General features: G+C 43.0%; 1 protein-coding gene across 2 annotated transcripts in view; it reads right to left on the reverse strand.

Annotated features, from left to right (window-relative positions):
- Positions 1 to 22,317: 22,317 nt before the first annotated feature.
- Positions 22,318 to 25,470, reverse strand: part of PCED1B (PC-esterase domain containing 1B) — a 107,600-nt gene continuing 104,447 nt past the window's right edge. For both annotated transcript variants that reach the window (XM_005877397.2, XM_005877398.2), the window contains one exon: positions 22,318 to 23,915. In XM_005877397.2, coding sequence (XP_005877459.1) covers positions 22,557 to 23,915 — 1,359 coding nt within the window. In that variant the 3' untranslated portion in view covers positions 22,318 to 22,556. The remainder of the gene's footprint in view (positions 23,916 to 25,470) is intronic.

Raw genomic sequence — 25,470 nt, forward strand, 5'->3', positions numbered from 1 at the left:
ATTGGGGTGTGTGTTTTTTCATTTGGAAGGGAAATAACCCCATTTCAAGCATCTCAGTGTTAGAAAAGGCACTGAATATTCCCCACGAAAATATGCAGATGCTCATACATTTGGGAAATTAACATATATCTCCCACAGGGAAACTTATGAAGGCTACTTCATTACATTACAACCATTTCTTTCAACCACATACTTTTTTCAGGATCACTACCAGTCACATCCCCTTCCCTTTACATATTTTTCACCAGAAGCCCTGAACTTCAGACTGAGAGGTAATTAAATGATGGTTGGTTTCCAGGGCCACCATAGACAGGCAAAGTGGCATCATTCCCTTAATAAGCACTTAAGTAATGCCTACTCTATGCCAGGCCTGCGCTGGGCACTGGAGTTCTGAGATGAACTAAACGTGGTCCCTTCTTCAAAGAACTCATGACTTAAAGGCAGAGACACAGAAGAACATGCACATTTACAATTCTGTAAGACAGAGGGGCACAGAGGACACCTAATGAACAGAATGGGGAGAGGGTGGCAGCTGGGCAGCGGAGACATATTACCAAGAGCAGGCAGTGTTTGAGTGAGTAAAGGGGAGAGGAGCTTCATGCAGTGTTATCCCCACAGACCCAGAGGCAGGAGAATGTGCTCCTAATGGCTATTAGTTCACTGGTGAGCTGAGGGGAGAGGGGCTATAAATGGAAAAGTTAGGTGCAGAGCACATGGTGCTGGGCTTGGCACTTGAACTTTTACCTTGAAGGGTGCATGAAGGATTCTGCCTTTTCTCTGGCATACGATCCAGGAGCTGGACAGAAGGCAGTCTTGCTATATGAACCTGAACTAGAACTGTGGCAACAGGGTGCGGAGGAGAGGATAGACATGAGTGAGCTTTTGGGGTGGAGCAATGTGTTTGAATGTGGAAAGCCTTGTTTGCAGAAAGCCTAGGCAGAAACACGGGGGGAAAGACAAACATGCTTGTCTCTTTTCCATGCCGCTAAGGCTGCTCCTGTCCTACAATTTGGGAACAAATTCTACTTGAATAATAGATGATTATCTTGCACTTAATGTGACTAGAACTAGTACTAAGCATTTGTTAAAGGGGATCAGGATATACCACCCCAAAATATGCCACTTTGGCATAAGAATTAGAGCTGAAGGCAACGGAGGATCAACAGACACAGGAAGAGTTCTCTGCCCTCCCCTTGTCTGCCCAAAAGCAGGTCATAAATTTCCCTTCATGAAGGAGCCTCTAATCGAAACTCTAATCCCGGGAGATGGAAAGTCAACACAGAGATGTCTGCATAAACAGACCTTACTAAAAGAACCCTTATCTTCCACTAGTTTCCTCATATAGTTCCTAGTTCCTTCCCCACAATTCATTATCCCTTGAAGCCCAAACCTCCTTTCCTTTTGTTAAAATGGTATATAAACCCACGAGTCTAACCTCTTCTTTGAGTTTTACGTCTTTTCTGTGAACTTCTGTGCATGTAACTATTAATAAAAATTGTATGTTTTTCTCTCCTTTTAATCTGTCTTTTCTTAATTTAATTTTCAGGGCCCCAAACACTGAACCGAAGAGGGTAGAGGAAAATTTTTCCTCCCTGACAAAATACATCATCTCATTGAATCCTCATCCCTCTTAGTGAGAAAGATAGTATAGAGGTAGTATAGATACAGAAACCAAAATAAGGGATGCTAAGGAGCTGGCCTAAGGTCAAGTAGCTAATAGATGGCAAACCTGGGCTTCGGACCCATGCCTATATGACCAGAGTCTGATCACCTAACAACTGTGCTGTGACCCCAACATGATGGAAAGACAATCTAACAGAGCCAGAAGACATGGATCAGGGTGCCAGCAAATCCATGGATCCTGGTCCTGCCACTATCAACAATAAAGTTAACATGTAAATATTTATGTTGCTCTCTGTAGTTCAGACAATAAGGTCACTGAGTGAGATGAAGTCTGACTTTGAATTATGGGCTAAAATGTGTTCTCCCCCAAATTCATATGTTGAAGTCTTCCTGCCTAGTACCTCAGAATGTGGTGTTATTTGGAGACTAGAGGCCTGGTGCACGAATTCGTGCATGGGTGGGGTCTGGCTAGCCCGCCCTGATGGGGGCCCATTGGGCCAGGCTGGCAGGGGGGAGGGGCCGTGGGAGGTTGGCCTTCCAGCCCCACCACCGATCAGGGTGTTAGGGGACGATCGGGGAGGGGGGGCAGATCAGGCTAGTTGGCTGCTACAGTGCACGTCATGGCCACCAGTTGTTCTGGTCCTTCTGCTGTTCCAGTTGCTGGGTTTTTTTATATAGATAGATAGGATCTTTAATGAGGTAATTAAGTTAAAATGAAATAATTAGGGTGGGTCCTAATCCAATCTGACTAGTGTCCCTATAGAAAGAGTAAATTAGAGCAAAGATTTACACAGAGAGAATATGAGAAGTCACAGGGAAAAGAGAACCATTTACTAGTACATACAAGGAGAGAGGCCTCAGAAAAAACTAAACCAGCAATGCCCTGATCTTAGACTTCTAGCCTCCAGAATTGTGGGAAAATAAACTTATGTGGTTTAAGCTGCCTCGGCTGCTTAAACAGCCTGGTAAACTAATACAATCAAGTAACCTATTTATATTTTACCAACACAAGTATTTAAGTTCCTAGTATGTCCTGGGCACCATTCTAATTTTGTGATCTACATTGAAATAGCAATGATTACCACCCTTCCTTAGTAAGTTCACAAGCTAAATCACAGATACTTAATTTCTGTGGTTCCAAAGAAACTGAAGCCTAAGTCCTTTCTGTTACAAAGGCCTATGCAGACCAGGTGGGGGCTGAGTTTTGACTTTGGCATTAACGAAGTTGTCAATTGTGGTGACTTGAAAGAGAAAAGGTAAGCAGCAGAGCTCCTGCTGATGGCCTTACTTTGAGCTGGTCTCTCTCCTTAGTTGGGTAACTTGGCTGCCTCAGGCTTGACTAAACTGCAATGATCCAATTGGTCACATCAATACTATTTACCCAATCACATAGCCTTAAGCATTTGCCCCAAGTAGAGCCATCTTTGATAGAAAAAGTGAGGAGAAGGTCAACTCAAGTCCCCAGTTTATGGGCAAAGCTTTTGTGGAGGGGATTGGGAGAGAGGTATGGGGGAACAGAGCGTGACAGCCAGCAGGGTAGAGATAGAACTGAGAAGGGGAGAAAAGATGGAGAGAGACATGGCAGCCGCTGCAGGACAGAGAGATGAAGAAATGATGAAAAGACATTTTGAAAGTGTTAGGTCTGATCAAATAATTGAACGGATACCCCCTTCCCTGGGAACTGACCTTTAGACCACTTCACAACCAACATTCCCTTTCGCTTAGACCACATTCCACTTGCTAAGACAATTATCTTTCTCCTTTGAACTTGCCCAGGAACTGGACCGCCCAGAAAATTCCCCGCCAATAAAGCCCACCCAGAGTCCTTCAAAATCTCTGACTCCCTGGTCCCTGGCTGCTAGCGCCACTTTGGGGCTCAGTCCATCTGGTTTCCAGATGACCTAATAAATTCATAATCCCTTACCACTTTAGCCTTGTGCATTCCTCCTTCAGTGACCCTAACAGAAAGGTTTTGGTGTGGGATTTGTGATATGAATTCCTCTTTAACCTATCTACAAAAACATTGATAAAACTTTTCCTTGTGGAAGGTTGTACTGGCTCTTTACCTGTTTGCTCGCAGACCCACTCCCTGCCTGTGCTGTGCTGACTGTTGTGAGCTGTGGTTCCCAGTCTCTCTTGACCACCAGCTCCAGATAAGATTTGCTAGTGAGAAGCATTGGTGGAGATTGGAGTTTGGGAGAAAGAAGCCACGGTAATTTGCCCCTTCCCTCTGCTTTGGGAGGCATATCTGGCAGAGCTGCAACTCTTGTGTGGCCCTAGCTCTTGCCCCAAAAAGGCCCCTTATAATGCCAGGGTCAACCAAGTGTTCCCAGCTCCTGGACTCAGGTTGCACCATCTTCTTCATTTGTCCTGAGTCCTAAGGATGGTAATGGCTTCCCAGTGGCTAATCTTTGGGGTGACTCATCTACCCAGGTTATTCTTGCAGCAACTGTAACACCTTTGTAACTCATTCCTTGTGTTTAATAACCTTTATTCAATAACGCTGGTGTGGATTTTGTTTTTCTGGAAGAACCCTGATTGGAACAGAGGACAGGCACCTTTTCTTCTCTCCGGCTTCTATAATGAGGATTTCCCTAAATGCAGGCTTTGTCTCTTTTTACCCCTCTACTCATCCCATCCCCGGGGCTCTGGAGTGAGTAATTTGACCGTAAGTTTGGAAAAATCACTGGGCCTGTTGGATCAGCTCTGCTTCTTTCTTTTCAGAGTGGGCCTTCTATGAGAGCACAATGTCTCTCTGTATTGTAAGTCTTGCCTGTTCATGCCTACCCTGGCCTAGCAAGTGCCTGCCTAAGTGCAAGTCCACCTAATTTCAGCCCACTTAACCACTAGACCTAAAGCCTAGTCTTCCAGACTTGTCTCTAGCAGCAACAAAGGCAACTTCTATTTACTCTACACTTGTTTTATTTCCTCAACTTGTTCAGAATCCAGGTGGGAAAGAGGAGTGCTGTCTATTGAGGCTTCTTCAGAGACCTTAACATTATTCATCAATTCTTTTGGAAATAGATTTATGGAGTTGTTGTTGTTGTTGGTGGTGGTGGTGGTGTGTGTGTGTGTGTATGTGTGCGCGCGCGTGCGTTTTAGATGCTACAATAGATGCTACAATAGTAGAGAAAGGCCAAAGGCAGGGGCATCTGGCTTAGCTGATTAAACAATGTTCCCCTCAGCAATTTCTGGAATTCTCCAGTTAAGTTCACATGACCATGGATCAGCCCTGCTTATGGCTCACTTCCCAGCTCCTCTCACCTGACAGCCTAAGTGGTGTCACTGAGCTGGAATGTGTTTCCTAATGCTAGGTTGATGTGGTCAAAATTAATGTCTGACCATGAGTTGGAATCCCACCATCTGTTGCTGTTAGAAGTAGAGTCCTGCTGTACTTTGGTGTCAGTAAAGCTGACTTCTAGTATAAGGCTCCTCATTTCTAGAACCACCGGCATCCTGAGCTCCCAGGGCCAGAACCTTCCTCCCTCATGGTGCATTCTTCCTTAGTGGTCCCTGTCATTCATTTTTCCTGTAATCTGGCTGCTTAGGAACCACTATCATTGTTTACACATATATACACACCCACACACACCCCTAATCCCCTTGGGTGTGCATGATTCAAATATTTTTTTCTAGGAGGCTTCTTAGCTTCCATGTAAATCAAAGATTCAAATATATATGTACCAGGGAGGATTATTCCCAAACTTCACTCTCCAGAAGCATCTGATCTCAGCCACGGCCTTGTATCAATGTATATTTCAAAAGGTGAGCCCAAGGTGAAGAGTCCTGCTTCTAGATACCCCCGGGCTGTTTTTCCATTCTGCATTCTTTTGATCAATTCACATGAATGTAGTGGAGAAAATTTGAGCTCTTGGAATGAAGTCAGATAAGAATATCTTACAAAGGAGCATGTTTCTTCATAGTTTTGTTTGAATTCCATGATGAGGCCAGGATTCCAGGACAAGAGATAACTAAACTGAGAAACAGATCAGGACTCTGCTGCAGAGCACGTACTTTGGCCCCAAAGTGATGGAATCCGAGATAAAATGAGTTTTTGTGTGTGATAATTCTACAGAGAATCACTGCAGGCTAACTTGAAACTCCTTACATTTATAACAAAATTCTAGCCATAGAGAATGATTTGGAGTGTGGACTCTCACTTCCTTCTAGTGTCCTTTTGCCTAGCACTAGTGTAGGGAGCACGCAGTAGGTAAGCAATCAATGATGAATGAATGATTCATTCATTTATTCCAGATAGATTATAGTGCTCTCGTAGAGAAGACAGCCAACCCTGGTATAGCAACAAGACCATTTATTTTTAAAAAATGCTATTTTAGCCTTTCCCCTCTTATTTCTCAAATCCTTTTTTTTTTCATTCTCTTTAAATTTTTGTCTTCTTATTTTACCTTATTTCTCTTTTTAGACTCTTATCTATGGGCAACAAACTTCCTGTTATGTACTATGACTGGAGAAGAGGGAATTTTCTTCTGGAGCACGGACTCCAGAAAAAGTGGAGCAGCTCTTTCTGCTACTCTCATCCTGCCTATCATTGGGCAAGTTGTTTATCCAACCTGGGACTCTAGTTTCTTACCCCTAAGTGAGGTTAATAAGAACAGTTTTCTGAATCCCCTGTCAAAGCATGAATGGAAGATAAAAGGACAGTTGAAAATACTTTGTTGAAAGTTAAGAGCCCTATGTTTTATGTGCTGATTATTTTTCCCAATGAAACCGGAGGGCCAACTGTGATAACTGTGTACAGTGAGAGCTTGTTGCAGTCAGCTTTCTTTCTCTGAGGTCCCAGGGACCCCAGAGGTCCTGTATGTATGCATTTGTCATCAGCATCTCATTCTTAGAACGAGAGACACAGATAAACATCCATGAGAGAATAAGAGATGAGAATAGGTGTGGTTCTGATGATGGTTCAGGAAGGGAACACCTTTCTTCCAATGTAACTGGGGGTTACCTGGGAGCTGGGAAGAAAAAGTTCCTTTGTGGTCTCCATGATCTTCTGGGCAGCGTTGTGTGGTGTGGCTGCATCCTTATTGTAGATAGAGAAGAAACAACTGAGAAAGAAAAATTAAAATACATGTGAAAGTGGGGGAAATTGATGGTGTGATGAAAATGACAACTACTATTATCAAGTGTCTACCAAATGCCAGTGTTTTACTAAGCTCTGTACTGTATTTCTCTCTCTTTAGACTCTTCTCACAACATTATGAACTAGGTGTTACCATCCTTATTTTTTATATCAGAACATAGGCTCACAGAGGGTCCTTAACTTGCTCAAAGTTATATAGCTATTAAGTGGTACAACAATGATTTATGCCCAGACCAACTTTAACTCTTAAGTCTGTGGTTTTTATTTTTATTTGGACAGATTGAATCTTTCAAGTTATATAAAGTATGGAGGCCATTAGTCTTTGAAAGGAAGAGAGGAGAAAAGGAGAAAAGGATGGCAAGCATACCAAGAAATGTTCAATTGCTCTCTAAGTGCCCAAAGGAAGGAAGCTTTCTCTGTCTTTTCACTGTTGTATCCTTAGCACCTTGTCCTGGCACAAAATAGATGTTCAAGAAACATTTTTGAATGAATGAATGAGTAAATGAATGAAAAAATAAGTAAAATGTTACAGAGACTTTTTGAAGGGTCCAGAAGAGAAAATGGAAACTTTGGATTGACTTCACTGTCTCTTCTATATCTTGAGAGAAGATGTGAGGGCTTAAAAAAAGTAGATGAGACTCAGAATAGCCATTTGGGGAATATGATAGAGAAGTCAGCAAAAGATAAAGTCAATAATGTTCCTGAAGTGTGTATGAATTTGTCAATTATTTCCGAGTACCACTGTCTTGGTCAGGAGGCTCTAGAAAAAGATTTTGGGTTGCTCTCTAATCTCACATAATCTGCTTCATTAGCATTAATTTTAAAAAAAACTAACAAAAAAAAACCTGCCATATACAAGGTATTTTGATGATGTTGAAAATTATGATTTCAATTAAATAGTTGAGGAAGCTAATAAGTAGTGCTAGATAGAGCCAGGAGTCAAGTCAGTTCGACTTCAAATGCGCATCTTAAATAGCTATTTAAAATAGTAACTATTGCTATATATATTTTCCATTTCACCTATATATATTTCAAAATATATCTATAAATGTTAGGGACTTTCTTTAAAGATTTCCTCTCATCTATGAGTTATCCTGAGGTACAGTTTATACACACAAAGGCAAGATAAATGCTTGATTCTTCCTCAATTTACTATTTTTTTAATTATATTTTTATTGATTTCAGACAGGAAAAGAGAGAGAGAGAAACATCAATGATGAGAGAGAATCATTGATTGGCTGCCTCCTGCATGCCCCCTACTGGGGAATCTAGCCTGCAACCCAGACATGTGCCCTTGATGGGAATCAAACCTGGGACCCTTCAGTCCGCGGGCCAATGCTGTATCTACTGAGCCAAACCATCTGGGGCCTGGATTTACCATTTTAAAAAGAGTGGCATAGGCCCTGGCAGGCATTGGTCAGTGGTTAAAGCGTTGGCCTGCGCACCAGAGGGTCACTGGTTTGATTCCTGGTCCAGGGCAGTACTTGGGTTGCAGGTCTGATCCCGGCCCCTAGTTGGGGCATGTGTGAGAAGCAACAAATCAATGTGTCTCTCTCATATAAATGTTCTTCCTTTTCATCATTTCTTTATTCCAATAAAAGGTAAGCACCAGAAATTTGAGGAAAATATATTCTACATTACTCAGTGCCATGAACAGCTACGTAAACTTACACTCCAGTAGTTACTAGGACATCTTAACTTAAATGATATTTTAGAAGAAACTTCAAATGAACTAAGCATATAAATACCATTTGAACAGCTCCATGCTCAAGTCCAGATGGGTTTTCTGTTATCTTATTTGTACTTCCTGCCTTATCAGATTTTTCCTTTCTCTGCCTGTTGCACAGCTTCCAGCCATTTGTTTTGGTTATCTACACAGCATAAATTTGGGGCATTTCATTTGAGACGTTGTGTACTTTAAAAGGAAGGTATTTTGTTTTCCAACACCCTAATTCACCATCCGTACAGACAACAGACAAGACAGTCTTTAAGAGACAGATGCTAAGGGATGAATTATTGATCAAACCATAAGCAAGTTGGAAGATAAAATACATTTGCTTAATCAGTTTAAAAAAAATTTTTCCAAGCTTTTTATCCTCCTAGGCTAGAGACATGCCAATAATAGAGAAAAATGCCACATATACTGGTAGGAACAACAGAAGCCATATTTTTGAAGGCAGTGATTCCAAATATTTTCAATACTGAGATCCCCTTTGATGATTTCCTGTCCCTATGGGCCCGGTGTTTTGAAAAACTGAATACATCAAACTGCATTTATCAATATTTAATTTATTTCCCAATTTTTAAAAAAATCAATGTCAGCTATAACTGCTAACCAGAACATCCAATATGAGACATCCAACCTGGTATAAACCAACCTGAATTACTATACTAAATTCCAGCTAAAAGCAATAAAATATTTTACCTGAAAACACATTGTGTTTTCTCTCCTGGCATGAAGTATGGGAATGACAATTCTGACAATAAGGGCCCTTTAATCTTTAGCTCTGACCTATGGTAGGTAGAATGGCCCCTCAAAGAAGTCTGTTCCCTAGAACCTGTAAATATGTTAGGTTTCATGACAAAGGAGAATTAAAGTTGCTAATCATCTGACTCCCTATCTAATAAAGAGGGAATATGTTAATTAACCATCACAAAGATGGTGGCGCCCACAGCCAATAAGGAGGGAATATGCTAATTGACTGTCCCACCCTCAAAGATGGCAGTGCCCATAGCCACAAGATGGCAGAGCCCAGTCCCCTCAGCCCCCCAGCTGCCCAGGGCCAGCTTGAGGCACAGGCAAGCCTTGGATGTTGGCTTCCCAGCTGCCCAGGGCCGCCCGAGGCTCAGGTAACCAGGGCCGGCCGAGGCTTGCACTGCCAGCAGTGGCAGCAACAGAGATGGGGCGTCCTCCCCTGATCGCCGGGTCGCCTCTCACCCCTGAGGGCTCCCGGACTGTGAGGGGGGCAGGCTGGGCTGAGTGACACCCCCTCCAGTGCATGAATTTTCATGCACCAGGCCTCTAGTCTAATATAATCAGAAGGGTCCTTAAATGTGGAAGTGGGAGACAGAAGAGTCAGTGTCAGAGTGATGAGATATGATGTGATAAAGATTCAACCGACCATTGCTGGCTTTGGAGATGGATGGACCCAGGAGCCAAGGAATGTAGGAATGTGATCAGTTTTTGGCTGAAAAAGACAAGAAAATAGATTCTCCTTTAGAGCCTCCAGAAAAGAACGTAACCCTGCTGACACCTTGATTTTGACCAGTGAGGACAATTGCAAATTTCTTGTCTCCAGAATTGTAAGATCATGCAATTGTGTTATCTTAAACCACCACTTTGTGGCAATTTGTTACAGTAACCAAGAAAACTACCACATAATCTCTTTCTACAAATTATTGACCTCTAAGTCCCTATGGGCTCTGTGTTCTGGCCAAAGTGACCTCCTAAGGTGCCTGGGCATGCTCCTCCTCCTACTTCTGGATCTCTGTGTATGCTCCCCCTCATTAGGATGTCATGCTACCTCAGAGGCAAACCCTGTCTATCTTTCCGATGCCTCCTCTGCCACAGCTGCTCCTGCATCTGTCAGGTGCATGCAATCTCTCCCTGCTTTGACCGCCTACAGTGCTGTCACTGTCTCTCTCTCCTGGCGCTTGCTGCATTTTCTCCTGGCATAGAGTTATTTGTGCACATGCCACATCTTCCCTGCTGGATTTTAAGCTCCTTGATGACAAGGCCAGTGTTTGATTAATCTCTAAATCTTCTACAATGCCTAGACAATATAATTATGCTTTATAAACCTAACATATAATCATGGTCCTTTATAGGTGTGTATGCATGTACAGTATATGCAAACCATATGCCCTCACAGGACTACAAGAAAAAAGAAAACTAAGGGTGTTCACCAGCTGCCACAAAAATGTTAAGGATCCCAGGCACTCCTATTTTATTTAGGAACAGCCGGAGCACTTGCCCCTTCATGAAATGGAGATGAAGAGCGGATGAGTATGGAGGAGTTTATTCCTTGATTGAGGGGGTGAGTATTAGAAATGGAGAGCTGTACCTGAGATAACCTCTGTGTTCATACAAAGGTCTGAACTAAGAGAGGAAGTGAGGCCCATGGTAGGGAGGTCTTGGCCAACAGCCCACTTTTTATTTGGGATCCAACCACCAAGAAAAAATGCAAAACATTTTTTATGCAGATATTGATCAATATCTTTCTTTCTAGAAAGAACGTCAGAATGAAATTAAACAAGCCACAGCATCAAGGCTGATGGCACACTTGGCCTGTATATCTGCAAGACAAGGCCATTCTTTAAAAAAAGAAAAGAAAAAGAAAAGGAATGTTTCATCTCCAAGATAAGCTGGTTGCCGTAACCGGTTTGGCTCAGTGGATAGAGCGTCTGCCTGCGGACTGAAAGGTCCCAGGTTCGATTCCGGTCAAGGGCATGTACCTTGGTTCAGGCACATCCCCAGTAGGAGGTGTGCAGGAGGCAGCTGATCGATGTTTCTCTCTCATCGATGTTTCTAACTCTCTATCCTATCCCTCTCCCTTCCTCTCTGTAAAAAATCAATAAAATATACTTTAAAAAAAAACAAAAGATAAGCTGGTATCTTTGTGGCACCATAATTTCCAGGTCTGTGAAAATAGAAAATTGTTGTTGTTAATATTTTGCCTGCCACAGCAATTATTTTAGCTGTGTTTTAGCTTTTGTCTTTCTAAAATAAACATTAGGATCAGGAATACACATTCCTCCAAAGAGGATTCTAATCCTGGTACATTTTTAGTTCTTTTTCTCTGAGGCAGGAAATGATACATCATCACAGATGCGTTTTTAACTGGTTGTATTGTGGAGGAGGAGGGTATTTACTATAGGCCAGGCATTATGCTAAGATATTCTGCCATTTAAACTAGGAATCCTGTGAGGTAGGCCTAATTGTTTTCATTTTAAAGTTTAGGTAGATGAGCCATAAAGAGTTTAGGTTCTTGAACAAGCTCTCATCCCCGGTAAGGGTAATGGACTCAATTTACCCTGAGGGTTCACATCCCTAAGCCCATGTTGTTGTTTTTACCTCAGTGCCACCCCAATCCTTTCTGTGGGCTATTTACCAAGCCGTGGGAGCAGCTACATTTCTTCTGGGCACACAGAGTAGCTTCTAACCTTGGATATTATAATCATAAGGAAACTCTTAGAAGAGGATTTTCCAGTGTTTTTTGACAACAACCCATAATAAAAATCATGTTTAACATCTGGTTGCAGAACACACACACACACACACACACCATGAAATATTATCATTACTACTTGATGTGTACTCTGATATCTCTTATTCTATTTTATTTCATTTTTTAAAAATCCTGGTCATGAAGAACTCAATTGTTTTCCAATTCACTAATGGGTCATTACCTTTATTCTGAAAAGCATGGCATTAGTGCATAGCTAGTCCATCTTACACACGACTTTTTGAAAGAGAGCTCTACCATCTTAGGTAAGTTTAATTGCTGAGTCCTCCGTTTTCTCATCTGCAAAGTGGGGAACTTGGGCCTGATTAGTGATTCTTAATCCTGGCTGCACATCAGAAACACAGAGAGAGATTTTTAACACATCTATTTTAATAATAAAAAGGAAAGACTATTTACAGAACTTTTAAATACATGTATGCGCAGGTTTTTGCCCCAGAATTCCTGATTTGTTTTGGAATAAGACCTGTGTGCTTGTATTAAAAAAAAAAAAAAAAGGCAAATTTCCCAGATTACTACAACATTCCACCATTTAGGAATTACTAAACTCAATGGTTGCTAAATTTTCTTCCAGCCAAAAATTCCAGGCTATTCTGATATGATGAACAGGTTAAATTAACAATATAAAATTTTGCAAGGAGAAAAGAGCATTAAACTTAAGCAATATTCCCTACAACACTTGTTTTCACATTCTATTTACATAAGGAATTGGCCCACCCCCAGCAGTTCTGATAGTGAGCCTCCTGGGTGGGGCCACACACTCTGCCTTTTTAAAAAGTAAATTTTTATTGATTTCAGAAAGGAAGGGAGAGGGAGAGAGAGGTAGAAGCATCACTGATGAGAGGGAATCATTGATCAGCTGCCTCCTGCACACCCCACACTGGAGATGGAGCCCACAACCCCATGCCCTGACCTGGAATTGAACCATGAGCTCCTGGTTCATAGGTCGATGCTCAACCGCTGGGCCACACTATGCTTTTTTTTTTAACAACAACAACAAAAGGTGATTCTGCTGGAAGTGGTCTCAGGAACAATGCACATCATCTCAGCAAGTGGTTGTAGTTCCCACAATCCTCCCTGCTGGGTATGGGCCTGAGGCTGGTGCTCTGAAATGTTTGCTAAACAGCGGCACCATTAACCTGCCTGGACACTCCGCTGCCTTGAGCCAGCCCCACGGCTGCAAGCCCATTTCCTTTTGCTCTTTGGTTCCTTTCCTAACGTAGTCCAAACATTCACATTCTCCTTTTTCTCCAATGCCAACCATAATTATGGTCTTAAGTATTAAAATCACACTCAAAGTGGGTTACTAATACCCTGGGAAGTGATTATATGGTGGTAGTTAAAACAATAAAATGAATTTGAAATGTATCTTTTAAAAAATTTAATCTTATTTAACAAATGTTTTTTATAGTGCTAGCTATGTGCTTATCACAGTTGTAAGGGCTTTATAAATGTCAACTCAGTTGATATCCACCATGATAATCCTATGAGGTAGGTATGTGCTATCATCCTCCTGTTTTACAGATTAAGACCCTGAGCCCCACTGGATTTTATAGCACTGATTTTACTTCATGTTTTGGAGAGCATTATATTTTTTTTATTAAAACAAATAATAAAATAGTATAGAGTTGAACATAGAATTTCAGTTAATATTTTAATATGAGGTATGAAATAAATTTAATTTTTGTGGTAGGCTGCTGCAGACTGACCTCCTGCAGATCTGAATCTGTAGATCTGTAGAGACAGACTCAGTGTCCTCCACCATTAGAATTTTTTCAGTGGAAAATAATGGAGAACATAGTATTAAGAAGTACTTTGTAAAGCATTCTTAAATTAATTCACCCACTTAGCAACTAAAAGCCTAAGTGATCATTACGGCAGAACGACCAGAACGACCGGTCACTATGATGCACACTGACCATGAGGGGGCAGACGTTCAACGCAGGAGCTGCCCCCTCATGGTCAGTGCATTCCCACAGGGGGAGCGCCGCTCAGCCAGAAGCTGGGCTCATGGCTGGCGAGTGCAGCAGTGGTAGTGGGAGCCTCTCCAGCCTCCACAGCAGCGCTAAGGAGCAGCAAGGCAAATGGTAAGGAGCGAGAGGTCCTGGACTGCGAGAGGGATGTCCGACTGCCGGCTTAGGCCCGATCCTATGGGATCCTAAGGGATCGGGCCTAAGCTGGCAGACGGACATCCCCTGAGGGGTCCTGGACTGTGAGAGGGTGCAGGCCAGGCTGAGGCCCCCCCCCCCCAGTGCACAAATTTCGTGCACCAGGCCTCTAGTCTTATATAATATGGTTTATTTAAATTTTATCTCTAGCCATGAGAATTTAATTAATGTATTGTCCAATAAACATTTTTTGTTAAGTTAATAAATATTATTTGCCAATAAACTAACAAGACTAGTATATTATTTGCCAGTAGACATACATACATGAACACCTTCACTTTAATGTGTAATCTTACTGGCCAATTAGGAAAGATACATTCCCAAAATGAAGATGACTTCACAAGCAAAGGAGTGTTTTCCACTTTTAATGTTCATTCATTAACTGGCTCTTTGGGTTGGTTCTATAGTGTCTTACCCAATCCTTGGACTTTTCCTTCTTCCCATCTGCAAAACCAAGACCACTTATCCTCTATCTGCAGGTTCATCTCCACCTGGTCTACATCCTTGCTGCCTACCTAGCTCTGAGCTTACTTCCCAGTGTTAATATTGGGGCTCGGGTTGTTTCAAAGACCTGGTTTGAACCACATTTCAGATTATCAGTGTCACATCTTTTTTCCTATGCCTGGTTCCTTATTAGTAGAGCCCCAGGAGATTGAGGCAAGGTGCCTGAGAGTAGATGCCAGTTGTACCCACTGTCATATCTCATGGTGCCCAGGATTTTCTGTAGGAAATATATCTCAGAGTAACCAAATAGCTTCCATCGATGGGGGGAAAAAAAGTTTCTTCTTTACAAAAGAATGTCAGCTAAGAAATTTACAGGGAATGGTAAAATCAGAAAAATCACCAATTTTCACCATTCCAAGAAAGAATCATCAATGGTGCTAAAGCCATTAGGTGAGAGATTGATGCGTGTGGGGCCCTGTCTAGAGTACGCTGGATGCTCAAGGCCGCTCTGAGAGTGGGAATCTTAATCAGGGTGTTCAAAGCTAAGATACTATATGCAAGTGGAAGGATGCCCTTCTATAACCCAAATGATTGATGTCACTATTTGGAAAGAAGCCTCTTTTGTCTAAGTAGTATAAAGTTGTTATTGACCAGCTGGCAGCGTGCAGCTACTTGGTGAGGCTGCTCCTGTGCAAGGCTGGACTGCTTGGTATGAGGCTGTATTATGGGGAAGATGTACTACTAACCTGCAGGCTGCTGCTGTGGGTACAGAGGCTGCTACTGCTTTGTAGGAAAGATGTATTGTTACCTAGCCAGTATGTGGCTACCTGCTGTTTGGGACATTGCTTTGAAGAACTGTTTTTGTCTAGTGGCTCCTTGTTAGCAATGGCTACATGGTCACTAGCTCCTATAATAAAGACTCCCTTATATACCCACAACTTCTCATGGCTTCTCCATCTACCACCCAGTGTCCTACAAGGCCCAGCCCCTGGCAGAGGGCCTCAGACCCTACAATTAGTGTAGTCGGACAGGATGAAGGACCTGGAGTTGGAGGAGTAAGTACTCCAACAATGACGCAGCGAGTAGAGAATAAAGGAGGAACTGAGTTCCCAACAGTTAGTACAGTGAGCAGGGTTCGAAGAGGAACTTGCTCTGACACTTGGTGCTGTGAGCAGGATTCAGAAGTATGTGTGGGTTCGAGGAACAAGTGCTCCCACAATGAGGAACTAGAATATTGACATAGTACCAATGCATTACCCACCAGGCACTTACAGGTTGCAAGTGGGAAAACATAACTTTGAAATGCAGGCTTGCAACTGTCACCCTTTACTTGGTGATCAATCTTAGCAAAGAATATTGGGAAACCAGCTTGCATATTTCCTGTTATGGCGCAATGCTTTGCCTATGACATATTCTGATGACCTTATGACCTCATCTGACCCTAATTATTTCTCAAAAGCCCACCTCTTAATGCCATCACATTATGGGACAGGGTTTCAACATACATATTTTGGGAGAGGGGGAATGGGACACAAATATTCAGTCCATAAGAGTGTCATTGTCAGATGATATCAGCAAGTTGTTAGTTTTGTTAGCTGTGATACTTATCTTGTGCTTATGTAGGAAAATGTCCTTATTTCCCACATTTGAAATATTTAGGGACTCCCTAACTGGTTTGGCTCAGTGGATAGAGCGTCGGCCTGCGGACTGAAAGGTCCCAGGTTCGATTTCGGTCAAGGGCATGTACCTTGGTTGCGGGCACATCCCCAGTGGGAGGTGTGCAGGAGGCGGCTGATCGATGTTTCTCTCTCATCGATGTTTCTGACTCTCTGTCCCTCTCTCTTCCTCTCTGTAAAAAAATCAATAAAATATATTTTTTTAAAAAGAAATATTTAGGGAGGAAATATTATGGATTTGCTTTACTTTAGAAAAAAGATAAAGAAAATATGGCAAAATAAAATGGGTATAAATTAGGTTATGGCTACATGAGTAGAATTACATGATTCTTTCTACATTTTTATTTCTTTGGTGGTTTTCAAAGTGTGACATTTACTGGAAATGCAACTTCTTGGGCCCCACTCTGGACCTACTGAATCAGAAACCCTGGGGGGAGAAAGCAACAATAGTGTTTTAACAAGCCCACCAGGATATTCTGATGTACTCTAGATAAACACGGTGAAGTTAGAGAAGAGTGGATGGTAGGGGGGAAAAAATCAATCTGGCAGTGTGATTTAATTACTGAGATGAAATATAACATTGAAAATTAGTCCATGCTATGTAGAAGTGAGGTTTAGAGGCCAAGCTCAGTACGCCAGGTACCAGCTAAGTCTGAGAGGCAGCACTGAGCATGATGGAGGGGCCAGCCCAGAGCCCAGACTGGCTGTCAGACTGCAAGGCCTGGCTGTGTTTCCACTTCAGTGAAGGGTCTGGCTCTGCCACAGCAGTTCCAGCTAGTTAGTGCTCTTACTCTCTGAAGACAGACATTTTCATAGAGGTTTGCTCCTGCTCCTAACAACCTTGTGAAGTGTTGACAGACGGTGCTGTGTTGATGACTATTCTCCTCCGTTTCAGAATGCTGTTTGCCCTCTACTTCCCATTACCGTGCTCCACTGGGATGAATCTTGGGATATTCTTTGCCAGGCATCAAACAGCTGGGGTGAAATACCTTCCCTCCACACCATGCTCTGCTGCTGGACTGGACCTACCCCAATACTTGTTAACAAGCTGGGCCATCCCAGTTCTTCCCCCCTTTAGAGGAAGAGGGCAAACATTCCTGGTTCATTTCATCCCATTCCGGTTAACTAGCCAATCTCAGGCTTGTCCCAGGCTTACCTACTGAATATTAGCTCATATTTGGGCACAGACTATTATAATGATCCATTTTAGCCCAACTGGCGTGGCTCAGTGGTTGAGTTTCAACCTATGAACCAGGAGGTCACTGTTCGATTCCAGGTCAGGGCACATGCCCAGGTTGTGTGTGGGCTCAATCACATGCAGGAGGCAGTCCATCAATGATTCTCTCTCATCATTGATGTTTCTATCTCTCTCTCCCTCTCTCTTCCTCTCTGAAATCAATAAGAATATATTTAAAAAATAAAAAAATATATAAAATGCTCCATTTTTAAAAAGCTTTATATATAAAATGTTACTAACAAACCTTTTCTCTTCACTTACCCCAACTATTTTATCTGGCATTCTCTAGAACAATACAGAATGGAGAAAAAGTAGGTTTACAGTTGTGACTGTCCTATATAATAAAAGGGTAATATGCAAATCAATCGAACAGCAGAACAACGGTTGCTGACACGCACTGACAAGCAGGGGGAAGACACTCAATGCAGGGGCTGCCCCCTGGTGGTCAGTGTGCTCCCACAGGTGGAGCGCTGCTCAGCCACATACCGGGCTGACAGCTGTGAGCACAGCGATGGTGGTGAGAGCCTTTCCTGCCTCTGTGGCAGCGCTAAGGATGTCTATGGGGAGCAAGCCTAAGCTGTCAGTCAGACACCCCCTGAGGGCTCCCAGACTGCTAAAGGGTGCAGGCTGGACTGAGGGACCCCCCCCCCACCGCCTCTCAGTGCACAAATGTCGTGCACTGGGCCTCTAGTATGAAATAAAATTTATTCTTGTATTATTATTATAAATTATTATATTATTTTTCATACAAATGACTGTAAAGCTACTTTGCCCCATCCAGCATTTCCCAAAACATGGTTTTAAAAGATGGTGCATATGAAAAAGGTCTATGGTTAAATTTAATCAAATTTATTTTACGCAGAACTTCTCAGAGTCTGTCATCCATTAAAACTCATTGTGAATTCCCACATGGGGCAATCGCAGAATGCATCCTTTTTTGGGGGTAAGCATCCTTGCCCATAGAATGCATAAGTAAAGATTATGATGGCTCAAGGGACATGTTTTACAAAATGTATCTTTAAAGATTAATGGGTCAAGTCTTGTGAAAAAATATATCTACAAATTAAGCATGCAGTGATAGAGGCCTTTCTTAATGTTCTGGGAATGAAAATATTATTTCTAGAGCTTATAAATACAAACATACAATAGTAAATCCTTTCTCTGACATGACCCTTAATGATCTAAGTTTTCAAAATAACTCACCTTTGCAGAACTCATGAACATAGAGCCGCCAGAGACTGAGCCGCTGCTGTGTACCAACTCCAGAATGTAACGTAAATGTTGCCTCAGAGTCACACAATGCTAGGGCCTGGATGGCAAGAGCTTAGTGGCTGACCAGGGAGAGGGGCCTGGTCCTATTCTCATGGCCGGAAGTGAGAGTCCATTTATTTTCAAGTGCTGAGCTTTGCTTTGTTTGTACTTATGGGAAAATATAGTTACAGCTTTAAAGTTTCAGCCTTTGGTATATAACATAGTTTACCTTATAGGATATTGTGAGACACATATACTGCTTGGATAATGTCAACTTAATCATTAATATTACTTTATTTTTTTTCTTTTTCCAGAAAACTTGAAACAAAAGTAGAAAAAGCTTTGAGGAAAAAGTCAAGAGAGAAAAGGCCGTATGAACTCTGCACTTTAAGTCTTAACAATAGAGCAATCACTTCTCTCATAAATGTTGAATAACTTTGGCTCTTTTTACCAGACAATAGCTTGATTGCATTTGCTAGGTTTCTTGATTTAAAAAGCAAGGTGACAATAGCAAAAATGGACAAAGAAGAAAGCTCTAAGGTGGAAGATAAAGGCCAGAACATGTATGAAATGAAATGCAAGCTCAACTGTTATCAGCCTCTGACCCTCAGTGGGGCTGGGAAGGTCCAGGCATTAGCTACCCAGATGACTTAGGTAAAGATATCGGAGAGTCCTATAGACATTTTCTTAAGAAAAGTAATCAAATACAGCTTGATTTTAATACATATTGCCTTCTTACTTGATTACACACTATGAATTAATTATATTTTTGAACATTTAACTGAAGTAAATGTACTTGAACATCTTTGCCAGGCATTGTGCTAGCAGCCACTGGGAATTCAACAGTGACTTGTAGACCTTACATTCTAGGCGAGAGTAACAGCATCTACTGAAGCCACTGCTGAGTGGGGTACGCAATACAAAGGAAGTGAAGGATACTATGATAGATTGCAACAGTACTTTTAGATTAAATGATAGAAGGCCTCTTAGGAGATGTAGATGGAAGGATGAAGAATTAGATATTCAAAGAACTAGTGGGTAGGAGATGTAGAACATTCCAGGAAAGGGAATATCAAGTGGAAAGGCCCAAGTTATGAAAGAGCTTGGCATGTTTTATGAACAGAAAGAAGTTCTGGGTGGTTGAAAGCATAAAGAGCAATGAAGAGCTTCCAGAAGATGGTGTTTGCACAATAATGTGAATGTACTTAATACCACTAAACTGTGTACTTAGAAAAATGGTTATGTGTATTTTACAACAATAAAAAAAATTTTTTTAAAGAAAAAGGAAAAAAGATGACGATAACATTGCAGAGGCAGGTAGAAGCCTGATCATGTAGGACAGAGTAGAACATAGTAAAGATTGTATTCTGGGGTCATGGATTTTGGACTTTTGAGCTCCAGAACTATAAAAGAATCAATGGGTCATTTTAAGCCAAGTTTGTGGTACTTGTTATAGCAGCCATAGGATATTAACTCACCTGGGGAGGAAAAGATTGTCCTTGTTTCAGTCTACCTGCTCTCCTACCCACGTGTGAGAAACAGGATTGCTCAGTGATCGATGCAATTTAATCTCTAATAAGAGTGAACTCGGCGGGGGCGGGGAGGGGGGTGGGGACGACATATGTAATACTCTGTAATACTTCAAGCAATAAAAAAAAAAAGAGTGAACTCATCATTGATTCAGTGTCTGATCCTCAAGCCTATATATCTAACAACTCATTCTCTGTGGTTCATCAGATGTGATCAGATTAAGGAGGAATAATGCATACTAACTTAATTCCCAAGAGAGATCTAAACCACACCACCAGTTTGTTAGTTTATGGAAATATAAACACTATATGCATCCGTTACTCAGATTAACAGCTAAATGCAGCTTTGTCTTGCTTGGTAAACGTAAAGAACAAAGGCAATGAGCTCATCTTGAAGGCTGATGTTACCAAATTGCGCAGCCTGGTGCACCGATCTCCTGCGTGGATTAGAACATTTAGATTGGTCAAACAGGTCCCCTCTGCTCACTTTGTTGGGACATTCTGACTGGTAATCACTACCTTTCTAGAGTCCTTGAAGGTCATCATAATGCTGTTTTGGCAATATTCCTTCAGATGTGCTACAATGACTCTATGTCTGTTTAGTGTCTCCTTTGAAACTTGGGTTGTAGTCTTAGCAGCAACACATTCATACACCACCTCATATTCATTCACTGATTCATTCAAGAAGCATTCAGTACTTACTAAGTGCTAGACATTGCACTAGGATTTGAGATACAGAGATAAGATAATGGCTTTACTTTCTGGGAATTTTATTCTTTGGTAGATTAAAATCTGCTGTGTACTTCTGTAGATAGCTGAGCTCATCCATTTCTTGTGATTTCATGAACTTCATTTTTGCAGGACACTTCCTGGCCCTCGTTGGCAAATTTAGGAATGGTCCGCCCTAGCCAGTTTTGCTCAGTGGACAGAGCATTGGCCTGCAGACTGAAGGGTCCCAGGTTCGATTCCAGTCAAGGGCACATGCATGGGTTTCGGATTCAATCCCTAGTTGGGGTTGGGCAGGAGGCAGCTGATCAATGATCCTCTTTCATCACTGATGTTTCTCTCTCTCTCTCTCTCTCTCTCTCTCTCTCTCTCTCTTTCTCTCCTCCTTCCTCTCTGAAATCAATAAAAATATTTTTTTTAAAAATTTAGGAATGGTCCAATTGAGGACCTATAAGCCAGTCAAAGTCAATAATCAGTATGCCGATTATTGGGACAATACTATTTTGACTAGCTTATCAGGTATTCACATTTCACTAATCTAGTGTAACAAGAGGCCTAGCATTTAAATACTCTCCGTGATTAACATTCCTACAAAACAGGAGATGCCATGGCCTTTTGTCAGTTGTCCACTTAACAGTCCCTTCCAACTCATATTTTTATTTAATATAAAATGTCATTGATAGCAACATTTTTCTAATTTTTTCAAGTCCAAAATTCAAGACCATTCAAGAAATCATAGTCACAAACATGCCATTCACTCTAGTTTACATACATAGTTCATTGCACATCTAATTACTAAACTTCTGATTATAGAACTATAGGGGGTTTTCCGCCTTGATTTTCATAGACGAACCATGTTTGGTAAACATTCCTTCTTGGTTTGATATAAATCAGTCCTGTAGTTTGAACTTTAATATAATTTATACTGGAAACCAGTATAAACTAGGAAAGGCCAGTAGAGGAGTGATTTCCTATGTGATCTAGAACAATTAACTCACCTTTCTGGCCTCAGTTTCCTTGTTTGTAAATGGTAGTTACATTTTATGTCTTTAGTTCCCCAGTTCTAAAATACAATGATTCTTTAAGAATCTCTGGAAAATAGGATCACAAAAAGTTAGTTCATTTATACCCAATCCATTTCATGGAAACAATCAGGATTATTTAGGCAAATTCACGTTGAGCAGTTTATTAAGATGCCATGACCATTCATTCAGCAGATATCCCCTTTGCTCTTACAAAGCTAATTGTTTAATGGAAGGAAGAGGCACCGTTACATATCGACACACACAAAACCCACAACTACTTTTGTGAAACAACTTTTTAATTTCAATTTTCTGTTTACAAAAAGACAAAGAGAACAGGGGGTGGGGAGGCAGGAATAACACGTGGTCACCCCCAGAGCACGGAGGAAGGGGCCATAGCTAACAACCGGTAACAGCAAAGAACCAAAAGAAGCCCAATGTGGATCAACGGCTTCTGTTAACAAGATCAGTCAGTTTAGGCAACGGTCAGACAATCTTTCAAGTCCATGTCCGTGAGGAGGAAAAAGGCACAAGTCAGTCTAATGAGGCCTTGGCTCTGGGTAGCCTCGGGCTTGCCTCCTGTAAAGTTTGGGCAGCTGTCTCCAGGGCATATAAGGGCCAGGAGGTAGACTACGGGGAAAACCCCTATGAACCACAGGAGCTGGCTGCTGAAAATAGGGTGTGGGGAAGGGGGCACTTGGTGGCTGGGGATCAAACACAAAGTCATTTCCTAAGTCAAATCCTGTCTGGGGAGAATGGAAATTGCTGAAGAAGAATTGACCAGACTGGAAAGGTTGGTCTGAGGAAAAATAGGTATCTTGGGGACAGAGCAAGACCTGGGGGTGCATGGCCGGGTGACAGGGAATGGGAAGAGGCGGTGAGGGCAGGAGTGGGGACAGGGGTGGGCGGGGAGCTGGGAGTGGCAGCAGGGGGCTGTGCCTGGGAGGAGGCAACGATGCGGGTGGGGGTAAGGCCCTTAGGTTTCTGCTGCTCTGGGACTGCCTTTCAAGTCTCTGTTTAGATCTGCCCCTTGCAGGGTCACACTTGATCCACTGGCCCACTGGTGGGCGGTGAGGCAGCTCCACACCCCAAGCGTCGGCCACATGGGCGAGCAGCAGCTGGGAGAGGCGTCGGTGCGCGAGATGGTTCCAATGTACCCCGTCTCCGTGCCGGTGCATCTCCGCGTGGCGGAAGTGGAAATGCAAGTCCAACACATCTAAATTGTGGTTCTTCGCCTCGACATAGCTATAGAAGTTGGCTTCGATCACCTTTTTAATCCGGGCAGAGGAAACGGCCGGCTGCTCTTCCGGGAGGAAGCCCCCAATGACCTTCCTGCCCAGGGGCATGGCCGTGTTCCACACCAGGAGGCATGACTTTGGCAGCACCTGGCCCAGGTGCCGGAACAGGTTGTCCAGGTTCGCCCGGTAGCTGCTAAAGCAATCCTGCCCATACCTGGAGATGTCCCAGAGACAGGAGTTCATGATGACCAGGTCCGGGGTGTGCTCGTGGGACCGCAGCTCTTCCAACACGGCCCGGACATACTCATTGTACACGCGTGTGAGGAAGTAGAAGCGCACCAGGTGGTGGCCGGTGCAGAACTCGCGGACCTCCCGGTAGTCGGTGCTGTTGGTCATGAGATCCTTCTTGCCTCCTTCCACCAGCTTGTCCTGTTCGAAGCTCAGCTCCCCCTTGACCTTGAGCTGGTCGAAAGTGAGCAGGCAATCCTTCTGCAGCAGGAGCACCAGGTCCTTGTACACGGACCTCTGGATGGAGTCTCCCAGGATGACGACGAACTTGTTGTGGAGCAGCTGCTGCACTTCAGAGGACTGCAGCTGGGCCATGATGCCCAGGTCCAGGGGCCCAGCTCCTTTCTTGCACGCGGGTGGGTCTGCAGAGAGCTAGGACAGAAGGAGAGAGCAGCTGGGAGGAACCCACCTTGGGCAGGCCCTCTGTGTGGGTAGGACTGGGGCCAGGAATGAAGTCTTGGCCTGGGAAACCCACAGGGTGGAGCTCCACCACCTTAAGGCTGGGACTCCACCGCCTTAAGGCTGGGAGTGGGGAGAGAGAGCAAGAAGGGAGCCTGGAGCCAGAAGCCCTGCTGGGCCTGGCTGAGGCTTGGGACTTGACCTCTGAACTGCCTGTGGCTGTTTAAAGGCCCCGGTTCCACCTAGACAGGAGGGGCCAACTCGCCCCGCCCTCCCCCCTGCTGGAGGTGCAAACTGCCACTGGGAAGGCAGCCCAGATGTCTGACAACTGGAGAATGGATAGGCAAACCGCAGCTGCTAAATAATGAGTGTGAGTAAGCAAGAACATGGAGAATGTGTGTGATATGTTGAGGAATTTACAGACCACGTGTGCCCCACATCACTGGAACTGTAGGAAACAGATACGCATAGATAACATTGAAAGAAAGTATGCAAAACATTTTAAATAATAGGATTACAGAGGAATTGCCTACCCCTTTTTGAAAACATACTTTTTAGTGACTTAAAAAGAATTCAATGGAATGCAACAGAAAATAAGAGTACATGTGCCAATAGGTCTTGTACAAAAGAGATAACATTGGAAAGAATGTTTCCGCTGCAATATTCTTTGCTTTCCATTTGAAGAGCGAATATGCCACCCCCAAACATGACACTATGTCATAAGGATGATTTTGAGCTGAAGGCAACAAGAATCAACAGACACAAGAAGAGTTCGCTGCACTCACCTTATCTGCCTAAAAGCAGTGTATAAATTCCCCTTTGAGGAAGGTGCCCCTCCCCCACCCAGAGAGAAGAGGGAAGAAAGAAGGCCGGGTGTGGTTTCTCCATATATTTCCTAGTGTCAGAAACATGCCTCTGATTTATCTTCATAGAAAAGGAACAGCATGTGGCCAGGTGGCTGCTGCTCAATTTCCCCGGAGCAAACAGGATGTGGGGGTGGGGAGAGAGGAGGAGAGCTGTACACGAGGATGATAGCACAGTCCTAGAGGCGACTAGAGAAGGCCCCAGCCCATTTTTTTTAAGATAACCCAATGGGAGACGGCAATCCCTAGGCGACCTATTAAGAAATAGGTGATCAAATAGTCCTCAGCCAATGAGGAACTGGAGGAGGGTCCAAATAAATAGGCAATGGTCCTTGCCCTACATGTGATCCTGTAAAATGGGCGCCTGCTCTTGAGAGTGTTATTAAAAATCTCATCTTCGCCATGCTTCTGTTTCCTAGTCCATCACTTGAAATTTGGACAGGTGAGCCATTTCTCACACTAGTCACTTCCCCACAGTCATCATCCCCTGAAGCCCAAGCCCTTTTTCCTTGGTTAAAATGGTCTATAAGCCCCTGAATTTAACTACTTGAGTTTCACTTCTTTTCTATGAACTCTGGTGCACGTAAATATTAATAAAAACGGTGTGCCTTTTCTCCTGCTAACCTGTCTTTTGTTAGCTTAATCACAGGGCCCCGGAAATTCAA

Source organism: Myotis brandtii, unplaced genomic scaffold (genome assembly GCF_000412655.1).
Source record: "Myotis brandtii unplaced genomic scaffold, ASM41265v1 scaffold517, whole genome shotgun sequence".
NCBI classification, from domain to species: Eukaryota; Metazoa; Chordata; class Mammalia; order Chiroptera; family Vespertilionidae; genus Myotis; species Myotis brandtii.